The sequence below is a fragment of the Oncorhynchus mykiss genome, chromosome 23, assembly GCF_013265735.2.
Source record: "Oncorhynchus mykiss isolate Arlee chromosome 23, USDA_OmykA_1.1, whole genome shotgun sequence".
Lineage (NCBI taxonomy): Eukaryota > Metazoa > Chordata > Actinopteri > Salmoniformes > Salmonidae > Oncorhynchus > Oncorhynchus mykiss.
In genome coordinates, this window is record NC_048587.1 from 48696366 (window position 1) to 48717703 (window position 21338).

Consider the following 21338-nt stretch of genomic DNA (forward strand, 5'->3'; position numbering starts at 1 on the left):
ATGCTGTCTGGGAAGTGTGCGGATGTAGTTTTTTCCCGCTCTGGTACTGTTCCATTCTGGTTGATTTTATAACCACTATGGAACTACGTTTCCCATGTATCTGGGAATTCTGTCGAATCTGCGGTCTGTCAAACACGGAAGGTCACGCTCATGTAGAGATGCGATGCGATGCGATGCATTGCAGTGAGAGGTGTGTGGAAATACAATCGTATTTCTCCAAATGGTGAGTCTTAGATTAGTCAACCTTCAACTACTCTTTGGTCGTTTCTTATAGTGACCGCAATGTTTCCTACATTTTGAATAGCGACAATATCCGGCATTCATAATTCCTGCTAGCTAACGTTAATGCAAGTTTTGAACCCCACTTGAATTGGGAAAACCTGTTTGTTAATAACTCTCTGTCACTGACACGATGCTGAGGAATCTTGTGAGATTGCACAGTCGTGTGGGGCATGCCCTTTCTCCCCCCATTGTCTGCCCAAGAAGTCAAGCTCTCAAGCTGCCGCTCCCTCTACTCTCTGTGAACTCAAAATATTACTCCATTATCACAGGTAAGAGGAGGTGCACCATTTGATCACCTTTTTTCATCAAATATCTGGCTATATGCACCATGGAGGTTGCACAGTTCTTGACATGTTGACTTTGTTATGCTGTCATCAACAGAAAGAAAGAAATTCTACGAGGATGTCAGCATATCCCACGGAGAGGGTGAGTACTGGACCGGGCGAGTGAGATACTTTCTCTCTTGATTGAAATAAGTCTGAGTGCTAAGAATTCAAGAATTTACTGTAACATTACCTTGATTTTTGGTCAGCAGGTGGCATGTTTGAGATCAACCTGGACCAACGGAAACTGAAGACACCAGGAGGAAAGCTGTTCACAGCCCCCAACGAAGCCTTAGCCGTTGCCGTGGCGAATGAGTGGGATACTCAGAAAGACACGCTCAAGTTCTACAGCATGCATATGGTATGACCTTTTACCTTAGTTATTTTGTTTGATGCTTCATGTTGGCAGTATCTGGAATGACACACTGTACCCCAAACAGGACACTACTTTCATTAGATATTTTGACTTGGGCACTGATTTAAAACTAATTGGGGGAAAAAGGGTGCCATTTGAGATTTGTTCTCTCTCCTACTTCAGACCACTCTCTGCAACACAGCCCTCGATAACCCTACATTCCGCAGCAAGGACCAAATAATCACTGCTGCCCTCAAGTATCTGGAGACTGACACAATTTGGTACGCAGAGGTCTTTGTAGTAGCATAGGGTTTTAGTTTCTGGTGAATAAAAGTAACCTGCCTAACAAAGGACAAATATAATACACAGGTTCTCTCCGTCAGATCATTAATGCGTGTGATTTTGTAGGAATTATAACTCTGATTATGTTGTCTCCTTGTAGTTACAGAGTTGAGGAGCCTCCATCTTTAGTGGAGCTTCAGAATAATGAATGGGACCCTGTGCTGAAATGGATTGAAGAGGGGTTAGTTTCACTTTAACATGATCATTGACTCATTTGCTGTAAATTACCTTACTAGAAGTTCACTGGACATGTCTACTTATTTGCATGTCATCTTCAGCAAAGGAGGGAAACAGATTTGTAGCGTTGTCTTGAGAGCACTTGAATTAATGTTTTCCTCTTGCAGGTACAACGTAGTCATTGGCTCTTCTACCAATATACTGGGGCCAGAGATCCCACAGGCAACAATGAATACTTTTCGCCAGCACCTGGGTTCCTATAACTTCTGGTCCCTGACAGGTAAAAACAACTAAAAGTGTAATTAGAGATACTCCCATCCCGTGCACATGTGCAAATTCTGAACTGTGTGGGTGCTAAAGGAATCAGCCTCTTGCCTAGACCAATGGAGAGAGAACCCTCAGAAGTTGCACCGCTGTTCATCATCATATTGCTGAGTCTCTCAGTTAAATAGAGTACACAACTGCACTAATACTATTTGCGTGTCCTCTGTGTGTAGGACTGGAGTATGTGATCACCCAGCTGAAGTCTGTGGTGCTGGCATTTGCATTGATTGACAAACACATTACAGTGGAGCAGGCTGTGCTGCTGTCAAGACTAGAGGAGGAGTTCCAGGTATGAACTCGCCACATAATCAATGCACATACAGAGATTAGAAAAGCATCTTGGCTATGTATTCAATCTCCCTGTCTGTTTCTGTCTTCCTCTCTTACTAATGATTTATTTTCCCCCCCACTCTCTTTCCCCTCTCCACAGATCGGGCATTGGGGAAATGTAGAGTGGGCTCATGATGTTGACCTGTATGAGCTGAGAGCACGTACAGCAGCAGGGGCTCTGTTTGTACATTTCTCCTCTGAGAGTTCAACGGTCAAACGCAAACTCATGCAAGACTAAGGAGGCGCTTCCCTGAGTCAAACATACAAGCTCAGACAGCACTCTAAGAGCAAAGACAACAAAGGCGGTGTACTGGCCTCTGACTGGGAAGAAATCCCAACTCATTAGGACTTGAATTTATCTCTGGCGTTGTCCTTGGTGGAACAAAAACACATATTTTATCTACCCAGGTCCGTGACATAATCTGCAGTTTATAAAACGTCCTGTGATGATTAATTTCAGTAAAGAGGAACTGTCTCCTCTGCCACTCCTTCCCTGTAAAGTACAGCCAAGTATGATGATCATCTCTTCTACATGTGTTTTGAATCACTAACCAGGTTTCCATCCAACCTTTTTATGGGAGTAAAGTACACCTGGGACAAAACTATCATGGCAGGTTTGATGGAAACAGAACATTTGTCTGCAAACTTTACAAATGTCGACAAAACACAATATGATAGACAAGTTGGGATCTTTTTGTATCTGTCAAATTAATTACATGAGAAACGTTGGTGGAAATTACTTTAAGTATTGATATATTAACCATCATATCGATGTAAATTTGGGAACCACTCTATTGGGCTACGGATTAAATAAGGTGATTATCTCAATTGATGCCCCTTTCCAATTAATATAGAGGGTTTTATTCTGGTGACATGATCATCGATGCTTGGCTGCTGTTTGACACAAAATAATCTCGTCATGTACAATGGCCTATCCGCACGTGCTGTTTGCTAGAGCGCACGTGCCAATACCAGAGTGGGCACACTCGCTATAAACGCACATTGTTTTGTGAGAGAACTATCAGTAGAGTTGAAAATTCGATTGAAACCAATTTAACTTGTTTTTGTTATTCGGTACATGGGAATTTAACGCAACGGGTAGGTGCGTTATGTCATCACGCATCTACGTCATTGATGGAACCATATCTCTGGGTGGGAAAATGCGTATTTTGTTCTTATGCAGATTTTTGAATATTCGTATGAAAATCTGTTCCCAATTGGATGAAAACCTAGCTAGGTACCTCAGTCATCAGTGACTTTTTGGAACGTCGGATGTTTTTATGGAAACGGTAAGTGTTACCCTCTGTCTGTTTCTGCCCAGACGTCTCACCCACTCCCACTGTATTTATTATGTGGTGACTAGCTTGTACAAAGTTTACTATTTTGCTTCAGTAGAAATTGAACAAATATATCAATGGGTCAAACTGACTCAATTATGTTTGTTACATGCACAGCAGGGACATATATACCAGCTTTTTTGTCTAACAACTTTGCATCAAACCCTAAATGCATTAGAATAAAAATGACATGGGGAAACACTTTTTGTATTTTTTTTGTTAGAAAACATTTTGAAATCTTATTGTAAATTCATTGAATTATTGTCTTGTTGACGTGAGAAGGTTGCTATGTAAACATACTTTCTCAAGGGTTTACATTGGATTGTGTCCACTGCACAGATTGTAAAATCCTATTAAGTTTAAAAAACCTAAAACCAAAATGAGTAGGTTTTATTGTTGGTTGTCATTTATTTACAATAATAATGTAAAGATAGATGTTAATGTTGCTCAATCAGATTGACATGCGGGCGGGGCTTACTTGTGCCTTTCCCATGAACTGGTGACTTCGTACAAATTGTTTGTTGCCGATCAAGATGGAGTTCCTTTTGGGAAATCCATACAGCACTCCTGTGGGACATTGCATTGGTAAGTTTTTATAAAATAAACTGTGATTGAAAGGAAACGTCAGATAATCGTGTTTCACGTTCTTGAATCGCATTGACATTTGATTCTTACTTGCTATCGTCTTTTAAGCTCTTTGGCTATCGATCCACTTATTAGCGAAGCCTGGCTGACTTGCTATTATTTTGGTTATTTGCAGGCTGGTTGGCAATAAAGATGTTAACTAGCTATGTGTATATACACATAAACAATAGTTGGTGGTAATCTTGCTAGTTCGTGGTGGGGATCTGGAACAGTATGTTGTATCGCTAGCCTGCTATAGCTAACGTCAACTAACTTGTATTCATTCCCACTACTAAACTAGCTAGTTACCAACCAAGCTAGCTAGGTTACGGTCTGTACTGTATCTGGTTGCGCTAACTGGCTTACTAGCGAATGATTGTAGCTGGCTAGCTAACTATTCGATTGAACCATGTCTGTCGTTTGCCATACATTTGTCAACTGATACAACTGGATCACTGACCTGGGTGCAGTTGTCCTAAGCCGCAATAACCAGCCCTCCCCAGTACGAGTGTGGGCAACTAGCTAGTTAGCACTACCTGTCTGTTCCCCAGTATAGAGTTGACAGTGGTTGTGAGACAATTAGCTAGCTGACAAGTTAGTGTGTGATCATTAAAGTCATGAAAAATATATTGTTTTCAAATTACAATATTTTTCTACTGCTCTGACAAGAGGAAATGTAATGTTCTGTCTTCTTTAGAGAGAGCCACTGATGGCTCCCTTCAGAGTGAGGACTGGACCCTCAATATGGAAATATGTGACATCATAAATGAAACTGAGGATGGGTAAGTAGAAAATAGCTTTCAACTATGCCAATGAATAATATGAAGTCAAAAACACATTTTACACCTCTTCTGGAGCTATGTGAAGTTTGACTCCATTTGTCCCTAGTGACCTACATGTGAATATGACCACGCTTTCTTGTTGAAGATCTCTGGCTTTGTTTGCCGCTTATCAAATACTTGTCTTATCAGAAGCAGTAATGGACTTGAGGATGGATTTGCTCCAAGTGCTCTTCTACTATCTAAGGCTTGGGTGGCAATCTGGTCCATTAACCTTGTTTGTGAAAGTGTTGAAAGCCATTGCCTGTTTCTGTTTGATAAATGGGTGGGAAGTTAGGGTATGTTGATTTGCCCCTACTCCCAGTTTATCTCAAAGTATGAGATTTGATAAAGATTTGATAAAGCCCTATATGAAGAATTCAAGGCCACACCTACCTATCACAGTACGATTGATTTGTTATCTGCATTATAGTGTAACCTAAACTAGAGCCCTCTATTAGACCATGTAAGTAAAACATTGAGTGTTAAAGAGTTTAAGTAAAGTGTTACTAACATTATTTCAGTCAACATGGAGAAATTATGCTTGGTGGTGCTGTTACTACATTGTTACTACACAGTAGACTATATGTTTTGTGTATCATGCATATCATGTGTCTGTCTCCTCCCTCTCTGACCCTGTGCTCTGCTCTGTGTGTTGTTGCTGCAGGCCCAAGGATGCCGTCAGGGCCATGAAGAAGAGGCTGAACGGGAACAAGAACTACAGGGAGGTGATGCTGGCACTGACCGTCCTGGAGACATGTGTGAAGAACTGTGGGCATCGTTTTCATGCCCTCATCACCAGCAGGGACTTCATAGACGGCGTGCTTGTGAAAATCATCTCTCCCAAAAACAACCCTCCCACTATCGTACAAGACAAAGTGCTCTCACTGATCCAGGTAAAGGATCACACACACTTGTGTGAATGTGTATGCATGACATGTTTTCCTTTATATTTGATGACTTGAGTAATAGAGTAATATTGAGTAATATAACCAGCTTTCATTGAGTATTCTGACAGAATTGTCTGAGGAGATGATGATAGATTGTCCTTGAGAAAATGGGAGTCATTTGAGGAAGTATACTGTATGGCAAGTGCTTTGAGAATGTACTGTATGGTATAGGCTACATACTGAGGCAGTGGATGAGGGTGTTTGGTTACATGTAGCTGCAGTGTTAACCAGGCAGCGTCTTGCTGGTGTGCTACCTGCAGCCAGGCCACTGGTCCTCTGTTTACCATGGGGATCTCGGGTAACCCTGGCCGATTACCTCAGGTGGCTTCTAGTTTCCCGCTGACATGGTGGCTGTTGATGTCTGCTAGAGCACACAGACCTGACAGCAATGAGGAACCATACGGTTTTTGGCTCAGACTCTGTTCCTATCATCTTGTACAAGTACTGTAACACAAAACAGAGACCTGACCGCAATGAACTGAATGGTTTCTCACCTCGTGCAAGTGTTATATTACAAACACAGCACAGTTTTCTCACAAAGATGTATGTGTAATGATGATACACCAAAGATGCTTCCTTGCTCGGCAAGCAATAGCTTCTGTGGTAGCCTACATTTTTTTTTTTTGACACCTCTGACCTTAATACTTTGACCACCTAATGAATACTGCACTGAGAAACATGAGAAGATTATACAGTGTATATAACACTTGTCTTTCTCATCTGCTTTCTCCCTCCCTCCTGTCTCCCAGGCGTGGGCTGATGCGTTCAGGAGTAGTCCAGACCTGACGGGTGTGGTCCAGATCTATGAGGAGCTGAAGAGAAAGGGTATAGATTTCCCAATGTCGGACCTGGATGTCCTGTCTCCCATCCACACACCTCAGCGGGTACAACTGCCACTGTCACATCCATTTGCATGCATTTCCTTACTCTAAATTGAGTATGAAAATACATCTGTTGTTCTGCCATTTTTCATCAAGTTTATCTGAGTTTTTTGGGGTTTGAGTCTTCTTTTCTTTTTTTCATTTAAAGCTGTTGACTGGCCCAGAGGAGAACCAAGCCACCGCCCCTCCCCTGGCCCAGCCTATCCCCCAACCCCAACAGCAGCCTCCTGCCCATGCTGTCTCCGCCCCATCGTCTGTTCCTCCCACCTACTCCGCCCCGCAGGTCCCCAACCTTGGCGCCTCTGGGTCTATCAACCCTTCACCTGAACAGGTAGGCGAGAGTGAATTTCCGTTCCAGTTGCACAATCTGATCCCTTCTCAGATTTGTAAGAAGGCTTTAAAATCTTCTGGATAGCTTGCATTCTAAGGTGCATGGAATTGGATCTGAGAGGAGTTGACATGGTATTCCCTGTTCAGATCTGCCGGCTGCGAAGGGAGCTGGACATTGTGCGTGGCAACACAAAGGTGATGTCAGAGATGCTGACAGAGATGGTTCCTGGACAGGAGGACCCCTCGGACCACAAGCTCCTGCAGGTCATACTCCTTTCTCTCTGGTATTCTTATAGCGTGTAAATAGGGCTGGGCTTCTTGGGCGTGTCATGACAAGCGAAAACTCCTAGGCTTTATTTTACGGAGGCCACTTCATTGTTTCTGGTGTACTGGTGAAACTATCTGTAATATCAACAAGTCATTTCAGCCTGGGCAGCACTATATCTTTTGACGGCTAACCCTCCTGTGCTTTTTGTAGGAGCTGAACCGGACGTGCCGGGCCATGCAGCAGAGGATAGTGGAGCTCATCTCCTGTGTGTCTGACGAGGAGGTCACAGAGGAACTACTGCACGTCAACGACGACCTCAACAACATCTTCTTACGCTACGACAGGTAGGCTAGCTTACACACACCCACCCACCACTAAGAGATGGCTAACATTTCTGTCTCAACACCTTTCTCCTCTGAGAGGCATGCATGACTTCATGTAATAGTCGTTGTGAGCAGGTATGGACTACTTGTTATTTTGCTTCTCTCTCAGGTACGAGAGGTACCGGTCAGGCAGAGCATCTCAGGGTATCAATAATGGGGTGAGTTAGCAGTCATAGACAGCCATAGAACGTAACCCCCCCACACACACACACAATGACATCCCTTGCTTATTTGTACATGGTTGTCGCATATTTCTGTGTTGAAGTTTCTGTACTTTGTCTTCCATAGCTTGCCTGTTTCTCACATTTCCTCAGTCTGTAACATTGTCGAGTCTGTCTAAAATACAACTGTTCTGTCTAGAGATGTAGGCATGTTAGATCGTCTGTCGATGTCCGTACCGTACCATTAATATGATGTCCACACTGACCGTGGCGTGTTGCCCAGGCATGTTAATGATTTTCATGGTCTTTCTCCTTTCTGTTTGTCTCTATGTCTAGCTGAGGCAGGCAAGTATGAAAGTCGCCCCAATAAGTAATATTTGGACCCAAGGTGGCCACTGTTAACACATGGCTGAACTATATGGACCCTGTACATCCCGTTTTCTCCATGTGGCACGTTTTAACCACCCACTCCCCTCACTAACTGACACAGAGACAGTCTAAAGCTGGGAGTAGTTGCAACTAGACACTGATCTACGGCCTGGTGGGTTTCCTCCCCGTATGGTTAAAGTTGGGATTCAGGGAGGGTAAACTGATCCTAGATCTGTGCCTAAGGGATAACATCTACCTGTGTCTAAAGATGCACCAACCCCTTCCCCACCACCACCCATCATTCTCAAGAGGAAAGATTATTCTCTTTCGCAGCCAGAATAAAAAACACCCACCCAGTGCAAAGGTCATTGCATGGTTACTGTGGTCACTGCTCATAAATAAATGATAATATCACAGACACACCAAACAGCTCATTCTTCCCCACAAGAAATTGTATTATTGCAATTCTCTCACTAACCCATTCTGGCTGAGTACCTACCCCTCCCTTCAGAAAAAGTCCCACAAACAACAACTTTTCCTCATTCATGGGCAGATTAATGTTTTCCTATGATATTCCCTGACCTCTCACGTGCTTTATTTGCCTGTACCTTGCTGTTCAAGGTAATCATGTTGATGTTAGTCAAATTGATGAACAAAACTGAAGCCAAATGTCAGAGCCCTTTCTGTAATCCCTGTCCCCTTACTTCAGGACTCGTTTGTAGTAATGGAAAATGGAATTAGCATTCTGTTTCGGAATGGCTCCTAAAAGAGTGGTCTTACATTGTCTTCAATGGGTCTCTTTCTCTCTTTCCCCCTCTGTCATCCCTGGATCCCAGGTTCTCAGTGAGGCTACAGAGGACAACCTTATAGACCTGGGCCCTGGATCTCCTGCTGTCGTCAGCAACATGGTCACTTCCACCGCCACGCCTCCGTCCTTCACCACCCCTGCCGAACGTCCTTCCTCACCTGCCTCCCTCGCTTCTCGGCTGGCCGTCCTCGGTATGTCCTCTAGACTGTTACTCTACACCGAAGTCTATTTAGTAAAAATATAATCTACTTTAACAGTGCTGAAGCATTTTGTTCTCTTTGAACTGTTTGCCAGGTAATTTATATGGCGGCTGTCTTTTTGTTGTTCCTCAGACGTGGGTGCCAGTGTGACCAGCACTCTGAGCTCTCTGCCCAGCTGTAAGCCTCAGGACGACTTTGACATGTTTGCCCAGACCAGGACTGGAGCTCTGCCACTGACCACCGAGACACTCGTCATGTAAGAACACATCATACATGTTCTCCTGTTCAGAGACAGCCCCTACCTCCTAGGCTTGTAATGAATAGAGCATACACAATTAGCTTTTCTACATGACTGACAGTGTCTGTTCTGCACCATACATTTGAAATCTGAATGTTTTATAACTTGCTGTCCTCCTGGTCATTACCTCTATCCTGGCAGAGCTCCTATAGAGGACCTTAATGCTGTAGGTGGGATTGAGCTGCCTCCTACTCTGGAAGTCAGGCAGCAGCCTGCAGGAGGAGTGAGTATTGTGGCTGGTCAACCTTTAGAAGTGCGCTAACATCACTAATGATCACTAACTTTTCCATGTGGTGTGCTGTTACTGTCAGATAGGGCTGTCCCCAACAAAAAATAATCTTGGTCGACTGAGAGTCTTCTGTTCTTAAAACGTGTATTTTTTCATATATACACACCCTATGTGTTTGAATAAAATTAACTATATGCACTGCGCTTGTCTGATTCTTTAAGCGCACTGATTGATGAAATAATTAAGACACATTAATGATTAAAAAGGGAGCCCGAGATCAAGATAACCAGAAGAAAATAAAATAATAAATAAAGTGAACAATGTTACTTTAAATTTTCAACCATACAGTAAGTAGAGCAGCAGTAGTAACAACCTAATGAAGTGAGGAAAATACTAGGAAATTAATTATACAGTAACAGAAAGAGTACAGTTTTAATTGAACATATTCACATTTAAAAAGCTGGTTTTTATGCTTGATCTGGCAATGCGGTCCAGATACTCAGTACGGAGCATTTGCAGAGCCGCCTGAGGTCTGTGGAAGCCAAATCAAGCACCTCCAAAATGTTGTAACATTACAGAGGGCTCTGTAAGGCTCCGCATTGATGTGAATGGTAGGTGGGAGCTGTACGTGCTGTATAAACACAAACTCCCTTCCTTGACAACTTTCTTTACCACAATTCTGCGAATTGCAAGAAGTATGAATGCCCAGACTTCTGCAAAGGCAGCATCGCAGTAAATGCTGTACGGCCAATGCAGATGCCGGATTGACCATGCTGCTAGCTTAACTGTCACAGTGGTATTCAGTACAGTATGAATGGCCATGGCCCTAAGTCTGATTGGATTGCACCAGAAGAAGTGCACCTCTGCAAGACCCACTTTAACCTTGTACATTTTCCCATTTGTAAGTTATTATTTGTCTGTATCCTTTTCTCGAAATTAAAATGTAAAACCTGTTTTCCCCCCCAAAAATCTGCATTTTAAATTGGGAACATTCAGCGTCTTCTTGGTAAGCAAATTGAAAATACATTTGGCCTTGTTTTAGTTTATTGTCCTACTGAAAGGGGAATTAATCTCCCACTATCTGGTGGAAAGCAGACTGAACCAGGTTTCCTCTAAGGTTTTGCCTGTGCTTAGATCCATTTTTTTTTTTTTTTGTATCCTGAAGAATTCCCCAGTCCTTAACAATTATAAGCATACCCATAACATGATGCAGCCACCACTATGCTTGAGGATATGGAGAGTGGTACTCAGTAATGTATTGGATTTACCCCAAACATAACACTTGTATTCTGGACAAAAGTGGATTGCTTTGCCACACTTTTTGCAGTATTACTTTAGTGCCTTAAACAGGATGCATGTTTTTGATTTTTTTTGATTTTTCAAATGTTATTGTGTACAGGCTTCCTTTACACTCTGTCAATTAGTTTAGTATTGTGGAGTAGCTACAATGTTGTTGATCCATCCTCAGTTTTATCCTATCACAGCCATTAAGCTCTTACTGTTATAAAGTCACCATTGGCTTCCTGGTGAAATCCCTCTGCAACTGAATTAGGAAGGACGCCTGTGTCTTTGTAGTGACTAGGGGTATTGATACATCATCCAAAGTGGAATTAATAACTTCAACATGATCAAGTGGATATTCAATGTCTGCTTTAAACATTTGTTTAACCCATCTACCTTCTTTGCTAGTCATTGGAAAACCTCCCTGGTCTTTGGTTGAATCTGTGTTTGAAATTCACTGCTCAAATGAGGGACCTGTATGTATGGGGTACAGAGATGAGTTTGTCATAAAAAAAAATGATGTTAAATTCTTATTGTACACAGTGAGTCCATGCAACTTGTGGCTTGTTAAGCCAATTTTTTTCCTGAACTTATTTAGGCTTGCCATAAAAAAGGGGTTGACTACTTATTGATTCAAGGCATTTCAGCTTTTCGTTTTCAATTAATTTGTTAAAAATTTTGAATAACATAATTCCATTTGTCATTATGGGGTATTTTTGTGTTTGCCAGTGACGACAAATCTCAATTTAATCAATTTTAAATTCAGTCTGTAACACACTGTGGAAAAAGTCAAGGGGTGTGAATACTTTCTGAGGACACAGTAATTGAACAGTATTACAGTAAATATATTATGTTTAGTAACTAATAAAATAAACGAAGAACAAGTTGTGGCCCATCACAACAGTAGGCTATTTAAGTCACCTTCAACAGCAGCTTATGATCTCTAATGCTGAACATAAAATGGCATATTTAGGCCTAGGCTTCTTGCAAAAAGCATAGACTATTAAGCATAGACTATTGCACAATTCCAAACGTTAATCCGCCTGCATAATAGCTTAGTCGTCTCTCTTGTCAGCTGTATCGGACTGGCTTACTTAACTTCCTCACATAGACCTGGGCTGCCATTTATTACCCTACTTCCCCAATCTTTTCAAGTTATGAGACAGGAACACCAGCTTGTCAATATTTTCGGACAGAAGGCAGCTCCTGGTTTTATTGAATATAAGCCCTGCCTTGGAAAAGATCCGCTCTGATGGAGTAGAGGTCGCCGGGATGGAGAAGAGGTATTTCGCTGCTCTTGCCAGCTTCGGATACCTGTCCTCATTTTTTCCCCACCAAGCTAGCGGTCCACCGTTGACTTTCGTTCTATCTTGGAGATAATCCTTAATTTCTTCTTTGCTATCCCGTTGATCCTCTTTCTCTTCCTCATCTCCACACATGAGCATCTCCATCTCTCGCTCCTTGTCCGTTTTCCTTTTCTTTTGTGCAGGTTCCTCTTCTTCCTCCGTGGATGTAGAGTTGTCTCGTTCTCTCTCATGGGGCCCTGGCTCCTCTAGCTGTGACGCGCTCAAACTGTCGGCCAGCTGGGACAGGTTGACATAGGCTTCATGCCGTTTTGCAACGTCAAGGAAGGAAAGCAGCTTGAAGCGGGGGTCTATGACTGCTGCTTGGATGTAAAGACTACCGTCAAATATTTGGTCGTTGAGCTGCCATCTTCTGTCAATTTCCTGCACCAGCTTTGTTTTGAGACTCTTAGTGGCAGGGCTGTCGTCCTCCGCCACGGCTAAGTGGCGGCGTTTGAGATGGGCCAGCATGGGTAAGGTTGCAGATAAAGATGTGTTGTCCTCCTCAGACAGCAGCTCCATCAGGGTGACCATAGGCTTCAGCACATTACAAATATCTTCTGCCATGTTCCATTGCGCTGTGGTGAGATCAAGGCTGGGTTCCCTTTTCTCTGTGTAGTTGGGGCTGGAGAGCACGTCGGATATTGGCCATCTATGTTCTAGCAGACACTCTAGCATTCTCCGAGAAGAGTTCCACAGCGTGGAAACGTCTTGGGTCAGGAGGTGTTCAGCCACCTTTTGTGGTTTCTGCTTCAGTCCCTTTCTGGCTTCCTTCTTAAAATGAGCCGTGAGGTGTCTGGCTGCAGCCGCAGTGCGACAGATGGGGTCTTGTTCAAGAGCGGCATTGATGCACAGCTGTAAGGTGTGCCCGGTACATCTGACTCCTTTAACGTCTGCCCATTCCGCTTCCTGCCTCAGTATATCTGCACACAAAACCATGTTTGCAGCGTTGTCATGTACCAAAGCAACCCTTTTACATCCTGGGATTTCATATGCGTCTGCAACTTCTCCTAGTCTCTCTGCAATGTTGGCTGTGGTGGGATTCTCCTCCATTTGTTTTGTCTCCAGCACAAGACACTGCGGTCTCCAGGCCTTGGTAATGAAATGGGCAGAGATGGTCATGTAAGACTCCATTCTCAGGGAGGTCCACATGTCGGTTGTAAAACTTACTGCCTGGCTGTTTTGGATCGACTCCAAAACCTTCTCTTTTGTGTTATGATATTTGGCAGTCAGAGCATGCATAACAGTCTCTCTCTTGGGAACGGTGTAACCAGGCTCCAAGATGTTCAGCATCTTCTTAAATCCCACGCCTTCTATCAGGTTAACGGGCCTCATGTCCAGGGAAATGAAGTCCACGATACCATCGGTTATCTCTTGTTTTATTTTTTCTGAGATGTGGGGCTTTTGGTCCAAGGTGGTTAAACCTGAGCTAGCAGTGGAGGCGCTGTACTGGGGATGCGCCTAGAAATACACAAAGTACATTTTAAATTCTGTATGCTAATATTATGTTATTACATTGTAATAGGCCTATTAAATCTGGTAATGTTCTTTTTTCAATCATATAACACCTGTCAATGTTTTAGCATGCAACTAGAAAAACAAAGGAGGTTAACTTACTGTTTTCAAGTGGTATGTCATATTTGTTGTCGAACTATGGTAAGCAAACCGCTGTTGGCAGAGTTCGCATTCCACTTTTTTGGTGTCATCCTTTACTACAATGAAATGTTGCCATACTGCAGACTTCTTTGACATTTTGCCTTTAATTAGACCTAATAAGAGTTTCAAGTAGCTACCGTATGTAGCAGTAGTTAAGTCTTAGGCAACAGTTAGACAGATTCGCGTGTGCTGTCTGCAAAAAAATATGGCAGATACAGTTAAATGAAAGGGGATGTTTGGCATTATATGTTAATAGTAATTAACCACACAATTCTGCAAACATTTGTTATAAAATAATAATAAATCATTATTAACCTTGCACCATTTTGTTCTTGCATAATATAACTATATACAATTTCTGTAGCACATATGTCTTAGTGATGGACTGTACCATCCCCACGGCCTCCACAATGGATTAGGCCACAGACAGGCGAGAATGAGACGGGTCTCTCCGTCGACCAACAGCCACACAATCGACCAGTCGACTAAATTGGGTCAGCCCTACGGGCAATACATTATTTTCCACCATTGGCACGTGTGTGTTTACTGTTGGCCTCTGCTCTAACCATTGATCCCAAGCTTACACTCACTCAGAGAAGTACGGATTTCATATAGAGATTTGTTTTTGATGGGATAGATCTTTTTAGCTGACCTGTGGTAGTTTGTGCTTGTTGTTTTGAGCAGACAACCTCTCTCCCTAACAACAACTCTAACATTAAAGTCTAGTGCATGGCCATCCCATCCCACAGTTTTTCATACAGCTTGGAAGATGCTGCCTCTTCATATTGACTGTCACTGCATGGCGTTGCAAAGCTTTCACATGGCTGTGTGTTAGTTGGAGTGTTTCATGGTGTTTGGTACTGCATGTCATCAATCAGTAGCAGAGGTCTATGTACCATTTATCGAATGGTTTGTTTGCGTTTTTATTAAATGTTAGGTTTAAGTATTGCTTTTCGTGTTATTTCAGTTATTTTTATATTTAAGTTGGGTTTGTTTTTCTTTTTTTTCTGTGGATATTTTTGTTGTGGTGCTGTTTGTCCATGACGTTGCCCTGTAGATTCCCATTGGCCAATCCTCTGTCATGGATGACATAGAGGAGTGGCTGTGTACTGACGTGGTGAGACTATGATTTTATTCTGCCTGTTTTCTTTTCTCTTTTTCCTGTTGTATCCTTCCATTTTTGGACTCCTCTTGTTCTTCAGAAATCTAACTAACACATTCCACTTTCTTTGTCTTTCAACACATTTCCTCATCTTTGACCAATCACGTTTCTGATCCATTGTAGCTTTCTGTGTAGTCTTAAGTAATGGTGTGTCCTGGCAGGGAACAAAGGATGATTTCTGTCCTCTTTGGTGCATGGTGGTTTTGTCTTAACATTTAATTTGATGTACGAATATGTAGTAATACTGTGTGTTTGTTGAAGTGAAATGGGGGATCCGCCGTTGTGTGGGTGTAATCCTGTTGGTGGTTTTAAGCACAGAAACTTGTCAATGCTGGGTCTGGTTGTGTTTCAATCAGCACTTTTGGGTAAATGAAAAGTCAAAATGTAAAAGTATATTACAGGAGTTTAAATTCAGAATTCAGGTTATTCTTAAGATAGTTCCACAATGATGCTTTTCCTTCCTCGACAGCAAGGAGAGGAGGGCGAAGAGGGGGTGACCAGTGAAGGTAGGAAACATTTATTCACCTCTAGTAGCTAGCATGTATAATATGCTTCCTCTGATCCCTCTCGTCCTCCTTCTAGAGTTTGACAAGTTTCTGGAGGAGCGGGCGAAGGCAGCAGAGACGGTGCCCAGCCTCCCCTCACCCCCTAGTGGTGATCCCGGTGCAACTACCGGTGCTCCCCAGAAGAAGTCTGAAAGACCAGAGGACGCCCTGTTCACTTAGTTTAGTGGTTTTCAAACCTCTCCTCGGGGACCCCCAGACATTTCACAATGTTGTAGCCCTGAACTAGCCCACTGATTCACATAGTCAAGGGCTTGATGATTAGTTGAGAAGTTGAATCAGGTGTGCTAGCCATGGAATAGTCTAAACGCATGGAACGCCTGGGGGTCCCCGAGGAGAGGTTTGAAACCCCTCGCTTAGTAGACCTCTCTTAACCTTTTGACTTCTGACCTGACCAGTGCCTGGAGTCCCCAGACTGTTGTCTGTGACAAATCCACTTTCTCATCCTCCCACTCTGGAGCTGTCTACCATCAGCTAAATGTCTGCTACCCAGTAACACATATTCATGTTCTCTGCCAATTTACTACAATGCGAAGGGAACCCCCACGCATTGTACATTTTTTTGTTTGTTGTTTTTTTGTTGAAAGAAACCAGCTTCATTAGGGACAAGGTTGCAATGTATTCCCATAATCAACAGTCCCTATCTAACAGTTGGTTTGGAACTTTCTCCAGCGTAAGAAGGACTGTGGAGTATCAACAGCCATCTTTATAAACCAGCAGCTCACTCTGTCCGGGGGGTGGTCTTCCTCTGAAGGGTAATATGAGACGTACCCTGCCTACAGCACTACACATATTCTGCTCTGTTCTGACAGCAAGAAGCCATCCCTATCCAGTCGTCCCCTACTCTACTGCATGTGTTAACAGATCCATCCACCCTTCAATCCCTCCTCGGACTGAAAGGGAAGTCCAAAGGGAGCTAAATGAAGTCCAGGGACAGTTCATGTTAACCTTTTTTATAGGTCAGACGAGGGCAGGTAGTATTGAAATATATCATGATATGTATGATTGGGGAATATTCTGGATCATTGTATTGTTTTTACGATGTGTTTAATTCCAAGTATATTATATTGTCCATTATAGCCCCTGACTGGATGTCTTACTTTATCCATTTAACTTTGTTTTTGAGTGTGTAGAATTCTAGAATATTAGTTTGTAGAGATTTATTTTCAGGTTATTCATTGTCATTTGACGTTTTTTAGAGTAAGACAACAATCATTAAATCATTAAATGCACTGCTATGGTTGTTTATTGAGGTGTAAAACATTTTATTTTAACGAACAAATAAGTAGTATCGACCTGACAATGATTTTCTGTTCATCCATATATTGGGACAGGTACGATGCTGTTGGGAAGCCAAAGACCAGATATTGTCGTGGAGCCCAAGCATGATTGCATCACATTCATAGTGAATAGAGTAGCTGATAATGCTGTAAGAGTCAGTCAGAAGTGCTAATGTGTTAGTCTTATGAGAACAATAACTTTAAAACCTAAAGTCTGTAATGTGGTTTTCAGTACAGATATGGAGGCAGACTGAATATTGTATGTCTGGTGTTGAATAATAACTGAATTAATGGACTGAAGTTTTGTCTAGTTGATGTAAAAAATAAGCCTATGGAAGAGATGTTTATGAACACTATGAAGGGGACATTTGGTCTCCGATTGGGGAGTCCAATGTTATATTTTCACCTGAACTCTACCATGTTCTTGTCTCTCGCTGGCTGTGCTGGCACATCACTCAGATGCTAGCCAGTTAGCTCAATGGTCTCAACAGCTGATCAGAAACAGTGACTGTGCTGAAAAGAGGGATGGCCTGAGTGGGAGCCAGGCTCTCACCATTTAGCGAAGGTGACATTGATGTTTTCAGAAACAACACTGCTTTACTGGTATGTGCAAGAACATGGAGTACTGAAATCTTTATTCTCTTTCTTGTTTCATATAATCACAAACACATGACAGTCCTGCCGTTTTGTTATTATTAAAAGATCTAGTTGAGTGAGTTGGTACGTTTAACATATCTGTAATCAACAGAGAATTTTGAAATATTGACAAGTGTAGGAATAATTTATTTAGTATTTTCTTCTGCTCTATCAGTATTTGAAATAGTTTTATTTTACAAAGCAGAATGAAGTCATGAACTGCTTTATGAGACCGATCAAGGTTTTTCATGTGTTAAACATGTTTTGGTCGTTTATGGACTTCCAACAGTTTTTCCTACACTGATTTATGCTGATTCAATGTTAGAGATTGTATAAATGTATTCGTTAAAGTTGTTGCAAATTAATCCGGTCACTATTTATGGCAAGTGTCCACTCGTTGGTTTGTAACTAAGAAAATAACCCTATTGAATTTGTTTTTCCATGGTTTGTTGAACAAGCAGTGCAGTCATGTTACTGTATCTTCCCCTCTGTCTTATATATATATATATATACACACATATACACACCATGGGACAGCCTAGCACATGATGAACCAACATCATAGGCGTCAGAAATGACCTCGCTTCTGAAAGACACTTTAAAAGAAGTGTTGACATTGCACATTCTGAAAAGGTTTTCCCTCTCTTCTATGAATGGAAATATGGTGTGTGCATGTAGAAGGGTTGCCCTGCTATAAGCCTGTACATCTGATGTATTGCAGGGGGAAGAAGTATTGCTATGTGTGCCATCCAGTATACATAGTTTAATATAGCTTGATATTGATCTAGCTTGCTCAGTGGAACTTTGATTCTATACCTTATATTGTATAATCAAGGCAGGTATGACTTAGCTTGCCAGGTGGTCACTTTGAAGCCTGCTCTTAGAACAAATAATGTGTATATGGTGAAAAATAAAGGGTATTTTATAAGGGAGTTTGTATGTGTGCCTACTGCTTCTGCTGTTTACTGTGTTACAGTGAGATTCAAAAGTATTGGGACAGTGACACTTTTTGTTGTTTTGGCTCTGTACTCTACACTTTAATTTGAAGGTGTTTTCATCCATATTGGGTAAACCGTTTAGAAATTAGAAGCACTTTTTGTACATAGTCATCCCATTTTAGGGGACCAAAAGTATTGGGACAAATTCACTTATGTGTATTTTTTTTTAATTTTTTTTAACCTTTATTTAACTAGGTGAGTCAGTTAAGAACAAATTCTTATTTTCAATAATGGCCTAGGAACAGTGGGTTTAACTGCCTTCAGGGGCAGAATGACAGCTTTTTACCTTGTCAGCTGGGGATTTGATCTTGCAACCTTTCGGTTACTAGTCCAACGCTCTAACCACTAAGCTACTGTACCTGCCTGCCCCAATTGAAGTATACTGAGCAAAAATATAAATGCAACAATTTCAACCATTTTACTGAGTTTTAGTTCATGTAAGGAAATCTGACAATTGAAATACATTCATTAGGCTCTAATGGCTTTCACATGACTGGGCAGGGGTGCAGCCACTGGGGAGCCAGGACCAACCAATCAGAATTTAGATTTTTTTACCCCACAAAAGGACTTTATTAACAGAAAAACTCCTTAGTTTCATCAGCTGCCCAGGTGTCTGATCTCAGATGATCTCGCAAGTGAAGAAGCCAGATGTGGTTATCATACCTCCCAAAAAAATGCTAACCTCCCCTGTTATTATAATGGTGAGAGGTTAGCAAGTCTTGGGGGTATGATATTTGTGCCTCTAACTTTCTCACTCATCTTTATTCACAGTTCATTCAGGAATATCCATAATCATGGTAGCATCCACATTAATGTAGATGTGTTTAGAAACATATTATATTCTTATTTACAATAAAAGTCACTCCAAAATGACACAACATTAATTACCATTAATTTCTATTGGGCACAAAATAATCTGAAACACAACCAAAACAAACAGCAAATGCATCCCCAAAAAATGTGTAGAGTCAAAAGCTTGATGTAGTCATTGCATGCTATGGATATTGGACTAAATACTTAACATTTTAGTACTTTGATACACAAGTGAATTTGTCCCAATACTTTTGGTCACCTAAAATGGGAGAACTATGTACAAAAAGTGTTTAGTTGTTAAACAGTTCACCCGATATGGATGGAAATATCCTTCAATTAAAAAGCTGTCAGTCTGCACTTTAACCTCGTAGTCATTGTATCATTTCAAATCCTAAGTGCTGGAGTACAGAGCCCAAACAACAACAAATGTGTCACTGTTCCAATACTTTTGGAGCTCACTTGTTTGACTATTGTTTGACTCATGCATGTGTTGAACACCAATAAAACGCTATAGCAGTGTAATCTGCTCCAACTTTATCCCTTTGGTTTTTTTTCTTACAGTATATAGTTTAATGCTGTATATATACTTATGTTGAGTCTAGACTGTATCAATTTGTCTGATACATTTGTGTGCAGTTTTGGCTGTGCATGATTACATATGCTTGCAAATAAATAAAACAAAGTACATTACTGTACATTAGTGTACTGTGGAACAGAATTAAACCTTTTCATGGCTTCTGCCTCACATACAGAACTCTAGTCTAATTTGACCTACAGTAACCATTCACCTTGCTGTGGAAACACTGCATTCCCTCCAATCCTCACCCCATGGCTCTCTATCATCCGTATTCTTCCTTAGGGGGGCAGGACCTAACCGCCAGTAGTCTAGGGGCTCTCCCATTGGTTGTTTAGGATCACCTCATCTGGAGCATAACTGGCTCCTCACATTCTGCTCCATACTGCCTGCTGCATTTTCCCGGTCAAAAATATGGGCGTGTCCTATTGCACAACTGTTGCTTTGCACAAGCTTGCTGACAATGTGTAGACACTTGTCCACAAATTCTATTCTGTTCTATTCCATAACGTGTGGATTTCACTTTGGAAGGTAAATCTTAGTAATAATATATTGTTGCATTAGATGGATGTTTGTTCTTCTTGTTGCGAAATTTTATGGCAATGTACATGTATTTTGCAGTGTGTTCATATTTCATATTTGATTAATTATTTACTGAATTATCTCAATCTTGTATAATAATCCATTCTCATCATTTCAACGCTATAATTTACTATAATCTGACATTTTTGGAAAATGTGAATGATTTAAGTGACCCCGCCAAAACACTTTCATTATAATAACTAGAAGATTCAAAACCTTTATGAAAACCAGAGTCTATGAAAACCTCGAAACCATGTTTTTACATGTGATCATGCCACATGCGATCGAGTACTGCATTGAAGACTTCCGTATTGTCCAGTAATGTGATAGTGGTAACAGGACATCGATCTGAGAGAGAGGAAAGCTGCCTCTGCGTAATCAGTGATTGAAATAGATAGAGATGTCCTAATAATCAATTACATTATTAAAATCATAGAGCTCTTGATTAAAGTATGTGTGTAGAGGGAGCAGTCTGAGCATAGGCCAGGGATAATCAACTAGATTCAGCCTCGGGATGATTTTTTTCTGGAACAGATGGTTGGGGGCCGGGACATAATTACAAATACTTTGTAGACTGCAAATTGAACACAGAAAACCCAAACAGATATGTTTGTCTAAAACATAATAACTTTAAACCTTGCTTAAATTTGTATACGATCAC

At 41.6% G+C, this 21338-nt stretch overlaps 2 protein-coding genes across 7 annotated transcripts; both read left to right on the top strand.

Annotated features, from left to right (window-relative positions):
• The first annotated feature begins 54 nt into the window (after positions 1 to 54).
• On the top strand, positions 55 to 3669 carry LOC110502908 (ATP synthase mitochondrial F1 complex assembly factor 2). 3 transcript variants are annotated; one of them, XM_036960672.1, is made up of 9 exons: positions 55 to 223; positions 421 to 551; positions 664 to 708; positions 818 to 966; positions 1144 to 1241; positions 1403 to 1483; positions 1647 to 1759; positions 1977 to 2092; positions 2234 to 3669. In XM_036960672.1, the coding sequence occupies exons 1-9, from the start codon at positions 78 to 80 to the stop codon at positions 2369 to 2371; spliced, it is 1017 nt and encodes a 338-aa protein (XP_036816567.1). In that variant the 5' UTR covers positions 55 to 77; the 3' UTR covers positions 2372 to 3669. The 3 variants fall into 3 exon arrangements, with proteins under 3 accessions (XP_036816567.1, XP_021436929.1, XP_021436930.1); XM_021581254.2 differs by having other exon boundaries at positions 60 to 551; positions 815 to 966; XM_021581255.2 differs by having other exon boundaries at positions 60 to 551.
• LOC110502906 (TOM1-like protein 2) lies at positions 3284 to 18642 on the top strand. 4 transcript variants are annotated; one of them, XM_021581250.2, is made up of 16 exons: positions 3284 to 3422; positions 3926 to 4055; positions 4792 to 4876; positions 5580 to 5808; positions 6612 to 6746; positions 6892 to 7074; positions 7221 to 7337; positions 7552 to 7685; positions 7834 to 7882; positions 8222 to 8230; positions 9091 to 9253; positions 9395 to 9518; positions 9702 to 9783; positions 15127 to 15186; positions 15701 to 15737; positions 15814 to 18642. In XM_021581250.2, the coding sequence occupies exons 2-16, from the start codon at positions 4004 to 4006 to the stop codon at positions 15954 to 15956; spliced, it is 1602 nt and encodes a 533-aa protein (XP_021436925.2). In that variant the 5' UTR covers positions 3284 to 3422; positions 3926 to 4003; the 3' UTR covers positions 15957 to 18642. The 4 variants fall into 4 exon arrangements, with proteins under 4 accessions (XP_021436925.2, XP_036816563.1, XP_036816566.1 ...); XM_036960668.1 differs by lacking the exon at positions 3284 to 3422 and having other exon boundaries at positions 3847 to 4055; positions 15814 to 15963; positions 16135 to 18642; XM_036960671.1 differs by lacking the exons at positions 3284 to 3422; positions 15127 to 15186 and having other exon boundaries at positions 3847 to 4055.
• The last annotated feature ends 2696 nt before the right edge of the window (positions 18643 to 21338 follow it).

What these genes read in the sequence shown, in the direction of transcription:
- LOC110502908 (XM_036960672.1), top strand. Translation starts at nt 78, where the DNA reads ATGGAACTACGTTTCCCATGTATCTGGGAATTCTGTCGAATCTGCGGT. An exon ending in ATATTACTCCATTATCACAG is followed by an intron (nt 552 to 663) that starts GTAAGAGGAGGT and finishes TGTCATCAACAG; the next exon opens with AAAGAAAGAAATTCTACGAG. An exon ending in CAGCATATCCCACGGAGAGG is followed by an intron (nt 709 to 817) that starts GTGAGTACTGGA and finishes TTTGGTCAGCAG; the next exon opens with GTGGCATGTTTGAGATCAAC.
- LOC110502906 (XM_021581250.2), top strand. Translation starts at nt 4,004, where the DNA reads ATGGAGTTCCTTTTGGGAAATCCATACAGCACTCCTGTGGGACATTGC. An exon ending in ATAAATGAAACTGAGGATGG is followed by an intron (nt 4,877 to 5,579) that starts GTAAGTAGAAAA and finishes TTGTTGCTGCAG; the next exon opens with GCCCAAGGATGCCGTCAGGG. An exon ending in TTCTCGGCTGGCCGTCCTCG is followed by an intron (nt 9,254 to 9,394) that starts GTATGTCCTCTA and finishes GTTGTTCCTCAG; the next exon opens with ACGTGGGTGCCAGTGTGACC.